Source organism: Acanthisitta chloris, unplaced genomic scaffold (genome assembly GCF_000695815.1).
Source record: "Acanthisitta chloris isolate BGI_N310 unplaced genomic scaffold, ASM69581v1 scaffold11447, whole genome shotgun sequence".
NCBI classification, from domain to species: Eukaryota; Metazoa; Chordata; class Aves; order Passeriformes; family Acanthisittidae; genus Acanthisitta; species Acanthisitta chloris.
In genome coordinates this window covers 6,913-19,616 of record NW_008680959.1, presented here as the reverse complement: position 1 = coordinate 19,616, position 12,704 = coordinate 6,913, and the positions used below count along the sequence as shown (strand labels likewise).

At 52.2% G+C, this 12,704-nt stretch overlaps 1 protein-coding gene across 1 annotated transcript; it reads right to left on the bottom strand.

The window, feature by feature from the left end:
• Nucleotides 1–471: 471 nt before the first annotated feature.
• CORO2B (coronin, actin binding protein, 2B) lies at nt 472–12,554 on the bottom strand. The gene is made up of 11 exons (XM_009077920.1): nt 12,354–12,554; nt 5,518–5,634; nt 5,156–5,305; nt 4,785–4,949; nt 4,288–4,404; nt 3,916–4,020; nt 3,398–3,494; nt 2,519–2,631; nt 1,838–1,928; nt 1,532–1,671; nt 472–651 (listed from the first exon to the last, which is right to left on the bottom strand). The coding sequence occupies exons 1-11, from the start codon at nt 12,552–12,554 to the stop codon at nt 520–522; spliced, it is 1,428 nt and encodes a 475-aa protein (XP_009076168.1). The 3' UTR covers nt 472–519.
• Nucleotides 12,555–12,704: the final 150 nt, after the last annotated feature.

The window sequence follows — 12,704 nt, the reverse complement described above, 5'->3', positions numbered from 1 at the left end:
GAAAGAGTCCTGAGCTTCCACTGTGGAAAGGCTCCTGGGCTCCCACCATGGGATGGATCCCAGGCTCCCAGCATGGGAAAGGATGCTGTGCTCCCACTGTGGCTTGGATCCTGGGTCCCCACCATGGGAAGAGCCCTGTGCTTCCAGTCTGGGATGGATCCTGTGCTCCCACCACAGGAAGTATCCCATGACCCCAGCATGGTGCTCCATCCCTTCCCTCCCCTTCCAGTTCGGCCCCACTGTCCCATTTTGCATAGGAGAAGAAGTCCCCAGCAGGGAAGCATCACATTCCCAGGAGCTGGCCTGGCCTGACCCAGCACCACAGCTCCTGCTCCTTGGATCTCCTGACCTCCTGCAGCAGGTTAGAGCAGGATTAGTGCCAGACAAGACACGGAGACGTGTTCCAGTTAGCTCTTGGGCTCTGGGCAGGTGGCTGAGTCCTGACTCGTGACTGTGAGTGGACAGAGGTTAAAGAGCAGTAGAAACAGAGGAAGATCCTCTAGAAAAGGTCCTTGGAGGTTAATTGTTCTTGGGGCTGTTTCTTAAGTTCTTTAGTTCCAATTGGAGCTGTCGGATCCGAATGTCCTTCTGCGACAGCTCGTCCTTGAGCCGACGGATCTCATCTTGCTGCCGGAAGAACATCCGGAGGAGCTGCAAGGGAAGGAGATGGAGGGATCACACCAGCCACTCACCCTCCTGCCAGCCCTGGAGCCACCCTGGGGTGGGACACAGCTCAAATGGATTTAGGGACAAACCTCCTACCATGGATTGTGGCCATGAGACAAGGGGAATGGTTTGAAGCTGAAGGAGAGGAGATTTGGGTGGGATACTGGGGAGGAATTGTTCCATGGGAGGATGGGGAGGCATTGGAATGGATTGCCCAGAGCAGCTGTGGCTGCTCCATCCCAGGGAGTGTTCCAGGCCAGGCTGGATGGGGCTTGGAGCAACCTGGGCTGGTGGAACAAGATGAGCTTTAAGGTCCTTCCAACCCAACCCATGGGATGTTCCATGACTTCACCTTCCACCCTCTCTGCTCCCTTGCATTTAACATAGTTTCATTGTATGTTAATGGCCTGGGATGGACTTTAGAGATCATCCAGTGCCAATCCCCTGGCAGGGACACCTCCCACCAGACCAAGTTGCTCAAGGCTTTGATCACTGCCAGGGTCGGGGCAGCCACAGCCTCCTTGGGGCATCCACAACCTCCCTGGGCAACCAGTGTCTCAGCCAAACCAATTCCTTCCAGGCTCAAGTGCTGATGTTCTCCTGCACCTCCATATGTTGTTCCTAGACAGGGATTGTAGTTGAAAACCCAACAATTTAGGAACTTATCTGCTCCTTTTGCATTTCTCTGTGGTTAATGAACACCAGGAGACTTCAAGTCACAAGCAAACTTGGTGTCCATGGACCTCAGTTTGGGAGTAGAGACCTGCAGTGGTGGCTTTCCATGGTCATCCAGGAAACATCTCCACCCAGGAAGTGTCCACCCTGTCCTTTCCCTGTGTCCCATCCCATACCTGTCCTGTCCTACCTCGTTCTCTGTCCGTGGTGGGACATTCTCCAGCAGGTCAATGCCATTAACCACCACACTTTTCTTCTCCCTCACTGGGGCCTTGAAGACAATTTTGGATGTCCTCTTGTAGCCTTCCTTGAGTGACATCAGGATGGGATCTGAGCAGGGCAGAACACAGGAGAGGGTCAGGGTGAGCTGTGATCCCATGGCATTATCCAGGTTGAACAGACCTTGAAGATCATCAAGTCCAACCATCCACCAAGGTCCCATCTCATTACCCAACCACTTCCAGAGCTCCCACTCAGGTGTTCCCAGTGATTTTACCTCTGTTGACCCCACTCAGCCATTCATCAGGAGTCAGAGCAGGTTCTGTCCCTGGTGTCATCGGGTAAATGTCCTCTTGGTATGTCTCAGACTGAAAACACAGAAGAAGAAGAGCAATCACCTTCATGAATCCACTCTTTGGATCACACAGACCTCCAGGGAGGTGACAAACTGGTCTTTGACCATACAGTTAGCTGAGAACTCAAGGAATGCAGAGGAGATTTGGGAACTGGTGGCTGGGAATGGAGCAGAGGGGCTGGAGGAGGACAGTCCTCTCCCAGGTTGCCTCCAACCAAGGTCTGCAACCCCTAATGCTTAGGTGGACAAGTCCCTTGAGACCTGTGACAACAGACCAAGCTGATGTTGTACAAAGCAACTGCATCAAGACCAGGAGCAATGTGGAGACGCATCTCCTAAGGACATTCCCATTAAACCTTGGGTAACCACCACCAGGAATCCATGGGATGTGGAATGATGGAGAGGTCCAACCAAGACCCCCTGGGATGTGGAATCTGACCAGGAACCCCATGGATGTGGAATGATGGAGAGGTCTAACCAGAAATCCATGGGATGTGGAATAATGGAGAGGTCTAAGGCTGGTGAAGAGCCCCAGACTGGTCAAAGTGGGATATTTCCATGCCTCTGGCCCCTCTTTGGCCACCCAGACCCTGAAGGACTTACCCTCCTGGGCACGATCATGGAGATGGGCTCGATCAGCCCCTTGAGGGTGATAAGCTTGTAGAAGCGAAAGACCTCACAGGCTGACACGTCCAGGCCATGCTTGGGCATCACCCCTGTGGAGGAGGTACACATGGTCACCACCACTGCTGCCCACCCACCTTCTTCCCTGCCATGAAGGACCTCAAGATGTCCTTGATCTCCACCAGGAGACCAAAGGCTTCACTGGATCACGGCCAGTGACCTCAGTGCTGCTCACCCACCCTCCTCTGTGGCATGGAGGACCCCAAGAGGTCCTTGGTCTCCATCAGGAGACCCAGATCTTGGGATGGGAATGGATGGGATGGGAACCATTTGGATGGGAATGGATGGGATGGGAATGGTTGGAATCCACTGGATTGGGAATGGGTGGGATGGGAATAGTTGGGATGTGTATGGATGGATTGGGAATGGATAGGATGTCAACCATTAGGATGGGAATGGTTTGGACAGGAACAGTTGGGATGGGAAGCATTGGTATGAGAATGGATGGTATAGGAACTATTGGGATGGGAATGAGTGGGATGGGAATGGATGGGAACCATTGGGATGGGAACTATTTGGATGGGAAAGGATACGAATGGATAGCATGGGAACCATTGGGATGGGAACAGATGGAATGGGAACTATTGGGATGGGAATGGATGGCATGGGAATAGATGGGCTGGGAACCACTGGGATGAGAATGTCACCCTGCTGGAGCTGCAGCTGATGCTCCAGAGCCAGAACAGCTCTGGCCAAACCCATCCAAACCCATTTGCTTGGGACATTTCCTCAAGTACCTTCCACCCTCCACCTTGTCCATGCTCAGAGTGGAGGCCCCAGCAGCACAGCCAACCTTACCCAGGCCTTTCTGTGGCGCTGGAGAGCGAAACTCCATCAGGTAGCTCAGGTAAGGCTTCTCGGAGCCAATCTCATAGTACCGGATGTTCCCATCACCCTGGGGGAACAGGAGAGAGGGAGGAGGGAATGGTTATTCCTTTGGCAAACAGCAGGATGAAGAAAGACCAGGATAAAGACCATTTAGAGGGCAGGGATGGGTGGGATGTTAGGAAGGAATCGTTCCCTGTAAGGGTGGTGAGGGGCTGGGATGGAAGTCACAGAGCAGCTGTGGCTGCTCCATCCCTGGGAGTGTTCCAGGCCAGGCTGGATGGGGCTTGGAGCAACCTGGAGCAAACTGGGCTACTGGAAGGTGTCCCTGCCCAGGGCAGGGAGGGGAACTGGATGATCTTGCAGGTACTTCCAACCCAAACCATCTGATAACAACCCCCAGCAGCACATCCTTGACCAGTGCCAGGAGGATACAGACTGGGAATGCCACAGGTTCTCCATGGCCATGGGATGTGCCATGCAGGATGTACCTTTCCAGCCAGGTAGAGCATGTGAGTGTCAGCATCATAGAAGGGGAAGAGAAGCCCTGAGAGTCCATCAATCTCCTCCTCAATCAGGGGCATGGACAGGTCTTCCTGCAACACAGGAAACACTTTAGTCACCAGGATGTCACTCCTGATGTTTGATCTCAGTGGAAGTCCCAGCAAGGAGGGAGAGGTGTCCCAGCAGAGAGGGAGAGGGGTCCCACCAGGAATAGAGAGGTCCCAGCAGGGATGGATTGGTGGTCCCAGCAGGGATGGATTGGTGGTCCCAGCAGGGATGAAGAGGTCCCAGCAGGGATGGAGAGGGTCCAAGCAGTGACAGAGGGTCCCAGTAGGGTGGGATTGAGGTCCCACACCCACCTGGTCCCAGAGTGCAATCTGCCTTGTGTTCCAGCGTGACACCCCCGTGGTCAGGAGCCTCTTGGTGCTGCCCAGGAAGACCACCCTGTTGACTCGGTGGTTCTTGCAGTTGGCCTCCTGCAAGGCATGAGTGAGCTCATTGTGAACCCCCTTAGATCCCACTCTACTCCCAGCAAAGTCCCTTCCTTGGCCAACAGCCCAATGTGCTGCCCCCTCACCTCTCCCACCTGATCCTGGTGCAATGCCATCCCAACTCCTCTCCTTGGGATGAGACCAATCTCTCCCCAACTCTACTTGGGATGATGGCCAAACTCTCCCCATCATCTTCACCTGATTAACCTCTTCCCACAGCAGAGAACTACCTGCAGACCTTGACACACGTCAACCATCTCACCGTAAGTACATATAGCACCCTGCAGAGGTTTTTAGCTGTTTCATCAGGATTCCACCCCAATATCCTCTCCCTCCCCCTGCATGCCATGGCACAGACCCCACACCTGCAGGACCCTGCCGGAGCGTGGCTCCACCACCCTCAGCTTCTTGTCCTTGCAGGTGGTGGCCAAGAGGCTTCCATCAGTGTTGAAGGACATGCAGAGGATGACATCTGTGTGGCAATCAATCATCTTCACTGGCTCCCCAATGTCCAAGTTCCAGATGAGGACCTGTGGGAAGATGATTTGGAGCAACCTGGGCTAGTGGAAAGCATCCCTGCCCATGAGGGTGGAATGAGATGAGCTTTAAGGTCTCTTCCAACCCAAATCATTCCATGATTCAATGGACCTACACTGGCTATGTCACAACCAGGGTAAAGTCTTTCCAAGGGCATTCCCAGGCAGTGATAGAACATCTGGAATGGGTCAGGGCTCACCTTGTAGTCATAGCCAGCACTGAAGAGGATGTTGTTGGTCGTTGGGTGCCACTCGACCAGGCCAACGCGACGACTGTGCCCATAGAGCTCCAGCACAGCCTCAGTCATGTTCCTCTTCAGGCCACCCTCAGGAATCTCCCAGATCCTCACCTGTGAAACAGAGCACCATTGGGATGGGTTTGGGAGCTCTGGGAACACCCCAACACTCATCTGCCATGGGCAGGGACACCTTCCACCAGCCCAGGGTGCTCCAAGCTCCATCCAACCTGGCCTGGAACACTCCCAGGGATGGAGCAGACACAGCTGCTCTGGGAAATCCATTCCAGTGCCTCAGCACCTCACAGGGAAGAATCATGGCTCACCGAGGTGTCTTCAGAGCATGAGGCAATGATGTTCTCAATGAAGGGATTCCACTTGATGTCCAGCACATTGCCCTGGTGGCCACAGACTTTGGGGTAATTTGGTTCGATTCTGCCTGTCTGGGGGTGGAAAGAAAGCAAAAAGTTAGGAAAACCACCAAATTTGGGGATAAAGTCGAGCTTTCCATGGATGGCAACTTGGGAGGGGAAAGAGGTCCATGGTTCAACTTAAGATGGGGTTTTGGGCTGGAGGAAACATCTAGTTAAGCCAGGGATGGTCCAGCCATCCCCTACTACTGCAGATGACTCAAGCTGTGCCCACCTGATGTCCCTGGCCCCACCTAGGGTTGCCATGGAGGTTGGGACCTCTGTGGGGATGATGTCACCTCCAGGAGCTGTCCCTGTCTCCTCCATGGGCTGCCCCAGCTCCAGCCAGGCTTGTGCAGACCCCTCAGGTGAAACCATGGACATCAGTGTTCCACAGAATCATTTAGCTTGGAAAAGACCTTGAAGACCATCAAGTCCAAACAATGGCCAAGGTCACCACTAACCATGTCCTCAAGTGTCACATATACATGGCTTTTAAATCCCTCCAGGGATGGTGACTCCACCACTGCCTGTGCCAATGCTGGACAACCCTTTTGGTGAAGAAATCTGCCCTAAGGTCCAATCTAAACCTTCGCATGATGGTCTAAAACCATGGGCAAAGTCTGGAAGGAGCTCAAGAGGCTCCAACTTCACGCTCATGCCACATCAGCCATAGGGCCATGCTGAATCCTAAAATCATGGAATGGTTTGGGTTGGAAGGATCTTAAAGCTCATCTTGTTTCAACCCTTCCATGGGCAGGGACACCTTCCACCAACCCAGGCTGCTCCAAGCCCCATCCAACCTGGCTGATCATAGAATCATGGAATGGTTTGGGATGGAAGGACCTTAAAGTTGATCTCATTCCATGATGTTGGAGCCTCTGCCACGGAGCCAGGCTGGGAGAGCTGGGGGTGTCCAGCCTGGAGAAGAGAAGCTCCAATGAGACCTCAGAGCCCCTTCCAGTGCCTAAAGGGGCTCCAAGAGAGCTGCAGAGGGACTTGGGACAAGGGATGGAGGGACAGGACAAGGACACTTGCACCTTTGCCTGGTGGAAGGTGTCCCTGCTCATGGCAGGGGTTGGCACTGGATGACCTTTAAGGTCCTTCCAAATCAAACCAGTCTGGGATTCTTCATGACTCCCAAAATCATTTAGGTTGGAAAAGCCCTCCAAGCCCACCAAGTCCCACATGAACCCACCACCAAACCACATCCCCACAGAAGTTCTCTGCCTGCCTGGGCTCCACCAGGGATGGAAATGCAACAAACCATCCCACGAGACTCTCCAAACCATGGGCAAACCCAGCTCTCCCTAATCAAATTTATCCATTTTAATAGACTTTATCAAATAAAAACACACTTTCCAAGTAATTATTATTAGAGTGATAAACCACTTGTTGCCCAAACTCCTCCAGGAGCTCTAAGACATCCCTCAGGCTCAGCCCACGTGGAAGAGATGACCTGAGCTGGCCCCAAAGCCCTGAGGATGTGGTTATCTGGGTCAACTCAGGGATTGAGGTGAAGGCAATAAATAGGTGCAGCTCCTGCTGCCTCCAGGCCCTGACCAATGAGCCACACCCAGCTCCAGCCATGGGGATTAAGGTCAGGGGTGTTGAGCCCTTCCCAAGCTCTCCCAGACCCTCATTCAGTCCCAATCATATTCCCATTGGCCTCCCCTTGATGAGCCCTTAACTCCAGGTTGAATCTCAACTCGAGTCTCTTCTAATCAGGGCACAGCAGTTAAATTCCTGACCCTCCAGGCATGGGGACTGAGGTAGCGGAGCCTTTCCCAAGATCTCCCAGACCTTCATTCATTTCCAATCACATTCCCATTGGCCTCTCCTTGATGGGTCCTTAGTTCCAGGTGATTCCCATCCCATAAATCTCTTTTAAATAGGGCATGGCAGGCAAATTCCTGACCCTCCAGCCATGGGGACTGATGTCATGGCTGTTGAGCCCTTCCCAAACTCTCCCAGATCCTCATTCATTCCTAATCACATTCCCATTGGCCTCTCTGTGCCAAGTCTTTAACTCCAGGCTGATTCCCAACTGATGAGTCTCTTAATCAGGGTTTCCCAGGAAATCCTTGAGTCCACATACATCTCCAAGGGCTGAGATTAAGAGTAAATACATTTGTTGATGCCTTTGGAAAGCTCTTTCCTACTTCAGAGCCAAAGAGGAAGAAATGACACACATTTCCATGGCCTTGGAGCAGATTCATGGATGACTGGGGACAAGGGAAGGTCAACAAAGATCCACTGAGGTTCATCAGGAGCCAAATCAAAGAGAAGCAGCACAGGGAAGAGAGAAATTGGATAAAGCCTTTGCAGGGACAAAGAAAATCCATTGGCACAGCTCAGGGGCCTTGGGAAGGGGGAGGGAAGAGGAGGGAACTGGCCCCAACATCTGGAATGGGAAGGAGTTAAGGAGAGAGCTCGGAGGTCAGAGGACAGGACAGGGCTGGAGGTGCTGGGCCAGGAAGCAGCACTGGGTGGCTCAGCCACACAACTCCCTAAGGACATTCCCAGGGGCAGGTGGAAGGACCTGGTAAGGGTTAAATGGGATATTGGGAAGGAATCGTTCCCTGGGAGGGTGGTGAGGGGCTGGGATGGAATTCCCAGAGCAGCTGTGGCTGCTCCATCCCTGGGAGTGTTCCAGGTCAGGTTGGATGGGGCTTGGAGCAACCTGGGCTGGTGGAAGGTGACCCTGCTCCATTCCCACCTCTGGACACCTCCAGCCTCTCCATGTCCTTCTTGTCATGAAACTGAACCTGCAAAGTCCATATTTAGGGATCCTTGGAGAGAAAAGGTCCCAGATATAACTGGTAATATAAAATATGAAATGTATATTATACATCAGTTATGGATTATTAGATATTATACATATATCTATATTTATTAGATAGAAACTTATTGATTTTCTATATCTATTTGTAGATATATTTGCATGATTTTATCCTGACCCCTCCATCCCCTAACCCCCAAATCCTGATCCCCAGGAGCATTTAGCTGCACAGGAAAAGCCCTTGGAATCTCCCTGTGCCATTGAATTCTGCATATTCCAAAGGCAACTGTGGTTCTTGTTAAGAAAAAGCCACTTTTTTTCCCCAAGGCAGGACAGGATTCCTATGGAATTTAGCCGGCAGAGGGGGCAGGAAGGGCCTGGCACAGCCCAGAGCTGTTTCCCAAACTCCATCCCAGGATTCCCATTCCCCTCCCACCCTCCTGGTGGCTCAAGAACCTTCGTTTTTCCCCTCTTATTTCCTCCTCCAGCATTAAACTTTAATATTCCCTTCTTTTCTAGGCTCATCCAGGTGCTTAAATCCAAGCAAATCTCCAGGTTGGGCTTCTCACAACTCTGCTCTTATCTTCTTGGTAAAATCCATGTGGAACAGCAGAAATCTAGGGATATGCACTTGAAAAAGCAATGCTGAAGCATCAGCTTGATTGTAAGCCTTTTTTCCCCCTCTGGACAACAGCAGGATAAAGAGAATTTCTCCTGCAGCCTAAAACCAGGTAGAGATAAACCACAGTGAAGGAATCTCCTGTGTCCTGAGCTCCAAAGCTCCAAGGACACCAGCACTGGTTCATAATTCAGAGGAATAGTGGGAATTGTGGGAGGTTTCCCTGCTGAAAAACGTCTGGGGCTATTCAGCAGCTGTGGAAAAGGAGGAAAGAGCTGTGGGATGAGCTCAGGTCTCTGCACACCCTTGGTGACCCTCAGAGCTGGTCATATGGTATCCCTTGGGGTCGCAAAGGCACAGCAGATGCCACCAGGAGCCTGAGCCAAGCCACCCTGGAGCCAGGACAGATATCCCACTGCTCTCACTTGCCAGCTGCCACTGCCAGGGGCTCCCAGGGAGGTTTTCAGCACTGCTCTCCCCCACTCCCATCCCCTTCTCTGCCCTATTCCCATTCCCAGCAGCTCCAGCAGCTCCCCCAGAGCAGCCTCAGCCCCAACAGACAGAGCAGACATAAGCAATGAGTTTGGCCCTCAGCTTCCTCCCTGGAAACAGAGACTCACTCCCCCTTCCTGCTCTGCTTCCTTCAGCCAGATAACACTGTCTGGAATGTGGAAAACAAATTATTCTCATCCCCTGTGGGAACAAAACTCCCTCTGGCTCAGTGGAAGTGATGCCAACAGCCTGCCCTGCACAGGGTAACCAAAAGGCTCCTCCAGCACCCATGGAGACACCAGTGCAGCAGAACCCTCTTGCCTCTGTCCCAATCCCTCTGCAGCTCTCTTGGAGCCCCTTTAGGCACCAGAAGGAGCTCTAAGGTCTCCCTGGAGCTTTTCTTCTCCAGGCTGGACACCCCCAGCTCTCCCAGTCTGGCTCCATGGCAGAGTGGCTCCAGCTCCAGAAGGTCCATGCAGGATCATAATCAGGGATGTAAAGCCTGGACCACATCCTCTGGGCCACGTTGGATGGGGCTTGGAGCAACCTGGGCTAGTCGAAGTCGTCCCTGCCCATGGCAGGGATGGAATGAGATGAGCTTTGAGGTCCTTCCAACCCAAACCATTCCAGAATCCTCTGATTCTTCTGTTGCTATGCTTTGAGGAGCAAATCCTCATCTTCCTGAACCTCAGCTCTCTCCTTCACCCACTCCCTGAGGCTATTTATAGCCCAAACCCTCTTGCTGTTGAGAAGATGCTGATTCCCAGTGGCCAAGGAGGGAGGATTTGGGATCCAACCCAGTTTGGGGTGGGAGGACAAGCTCTGGGATGGAACAAAACCCATCCATGCTCCATCTTTCCAACCCACACATCCCTTTCTCTGCTTCCTAAGGAAGCTGTGCAGGGAGGAACATACGGCTGAGCCTATGGAAACATGGAATCACTTGGAGGACAAAGCAGGAAGGATCTGCAGAGCTTCACTGAACACAACAGAGGGCAGAGAAGGGGGGAAAACATTCCCAAGGGATGGCAGCAACCCAAGCCGTGAGTGGCTCTGCAGTATCTAGGTTACCCTCATTATGCTTGGCTAATTATGGCTGCCAATTAATTAGAGGGGCTGCTGATTTTCCAAAGGAAATTAGGTGCTTCTTAATGAGCTAATCAGGCCCTATTTAAATAGAGAAATAAGGAATTTATTAGCTCTTCCAAGGCCTTGTGCTACCACTTGATACTGAGTGCCAAGGGCTGCTCCAGCCTGGATTTATTGGCTGGATATTGGCAGGAATTCCATGTGGGGATGATGATCCCTTTGGAACAGGTTGTAAACAGCATCTTAGCTTTTATCCCATTGGGATGAGGCTCCATTTGCCAGGAAAAAAGCGTAATTTGTTAGGTTGTTCCTCAGGATTTAGGAGCAGAAGCAAATGGAGTGTGGGTAGGGCTTGGAGCAGTGAAGGGATGGAGCTGGAGCTCTTTGGGTGCTCACACAAAGCTCCTGGTTTCTGGAATATTGATAAGAGTCAAGCTGTGCACTGCAATTCAATCTCTGATTATCATCTCTTGCAGCTGGAGCTGATTGGAGGTCAGGAATGAGAGAGGAATTCAGGAAAGATGGGAATGGTACAGCAGGGAAGTGTCAAAGAGGAAGGATGGAGGGTGGAAGGGCCTGGTGGGATGTTCTCCTCCATCCCCCTAGGCCAATTCCCTGTGGTAAATCCCATCCCTACACAAGGGAACCCCAGGAAAGACCAGCAGAGCCTTCAACTCATCACACTGAGGAGGGCACAGGGATGGAATGTGCATCCACATGGACCTGCTCTGGGTTGGAGTCAACTCCACCAGCCCTGGAGGTGTTTAAGAGGCATCTGGATCTGGGACTGGAGGATAGGGTTTAGGGGTTACAGCAATGACACGTTAATGGTTGGACTCAATGACCTTAATGATCTCCTCGACCTCGATGATTCTCAGATCCCATGACCCAGATGGACCTGCTCTGGGTTGTGGTCACCTCCACCAGGGCCAATAGTTCAGGCACTGGAATGTTGCCCAGGGAGGTGGTGGAGTCACCATCACTGGAGGTGTTTAAGAGGTGTCTGGATCTCATGCTGGAGGATACCATAGAATCATAGAGTCATCAAGGTTGGAAGAGACGTTTAAGATCAACGAGTCCCAGACTCACAGAATGGTTTGGGTTGGAAGGGACCTTGAAGATCATCTAGTTCCAACCCCCTTGACAGGTGTCCAACCCTTAACCTGTCACTGCTGTTACCCCTAAACCTAAATTAAGAGGTGTCTGGATCTCATGCTGGAGGATACCATAGAATCATAGAGTCATCAAGGTTGGAAGAGACGTTTAAGATCAACGAGTCCCAGACTCACAGAATGGTTTGGGTTGGAAGGGACCTTGAAGATCATCTAGTTCCAACCCCCTTGACAGGTGTCCAACCCTTAACCTGTCACTGCTGTTACCCCTAAACCTAAACCTAAACCTAAACTGGAGGATATGGTTTAGGTAGCAGTGACATGACAGGTCAATGGTTGCACTTGATGACCTTAAGGTCTCCTCCAGCCTTGATGGTTCTAAGATTCTGTGATCCAGATGGACCTGCTCTTGGTTGTGGTCACCTCCAGTGGAGCAACAGGCACTGGAATATTGCCCAGGGAGGTGCTGGAGTCACCAGCCCCCTGGAGGTGTTTCAGAGGTGTCTGGATCTGACACCATCTGAGAATATGGTTTAGGGGGTTACAGCAGTGACAAGTTAATGGTTGAACTCGATGACCTTAGAGATCTCATTCTTGATGCTTCTCTGGTCCCATGACCCAGTTGGACCTGCTGTGGGTTTTGTTCCCCTCCCCTTACCTGCTCGAGGGGGATGACGAGGAAGGAGCCGCCGCCGGCGCTCTCGGTGACAATGGCAAGGAACCGCGCGTTGACGGCACAGAAGTGATTGTCGTGGACGTTCTTGGTGATGGGAATGCCATCGAAGCAGTGCTCTCTGCTCGCTGCCTTCCCATACACGTTCCTGAACTTGGAGCTGCGGTACTGCGGGCGCCATGACATCTGGGGGGGACAAACACAGCACTCAGCATTCCCAGCATTCCCAACCAGCCCATCTTTTCCGCTTTCCATCAGGACATGGAACCATCATGTTCATGGGTATAGCCCAGAAACCAACCAAATCCTGGGCTGTCCCAAGGAGTGTGGCAGCAG

Excerpts from the sequence above, each read along its gene's own strand:
- CORO2B (XM_009077920.1), bottom strand. The coding sequence starts at position 12,554 with ATGTCATGGCGCCCGCAGTACCGCAGCTCCAAGTTCAGGAACGTGTAT. Across the intron at positions 4,021-4,287 it reads AGATTGCACTCTGGGACCAG|GAAGACCTGTCCATGCCCCT; the intron begins GTGGGTGTGGGA and ends CCTGTGTTGCAG. Across the intron at positions 2,632-3,397 it reads AGCGCCACAGAAAGGCCTGG|GGGTGATGCCCAAGCATGGC; the intron begins GTAAGGTTGGCT and ends CCTCCTCCACAG.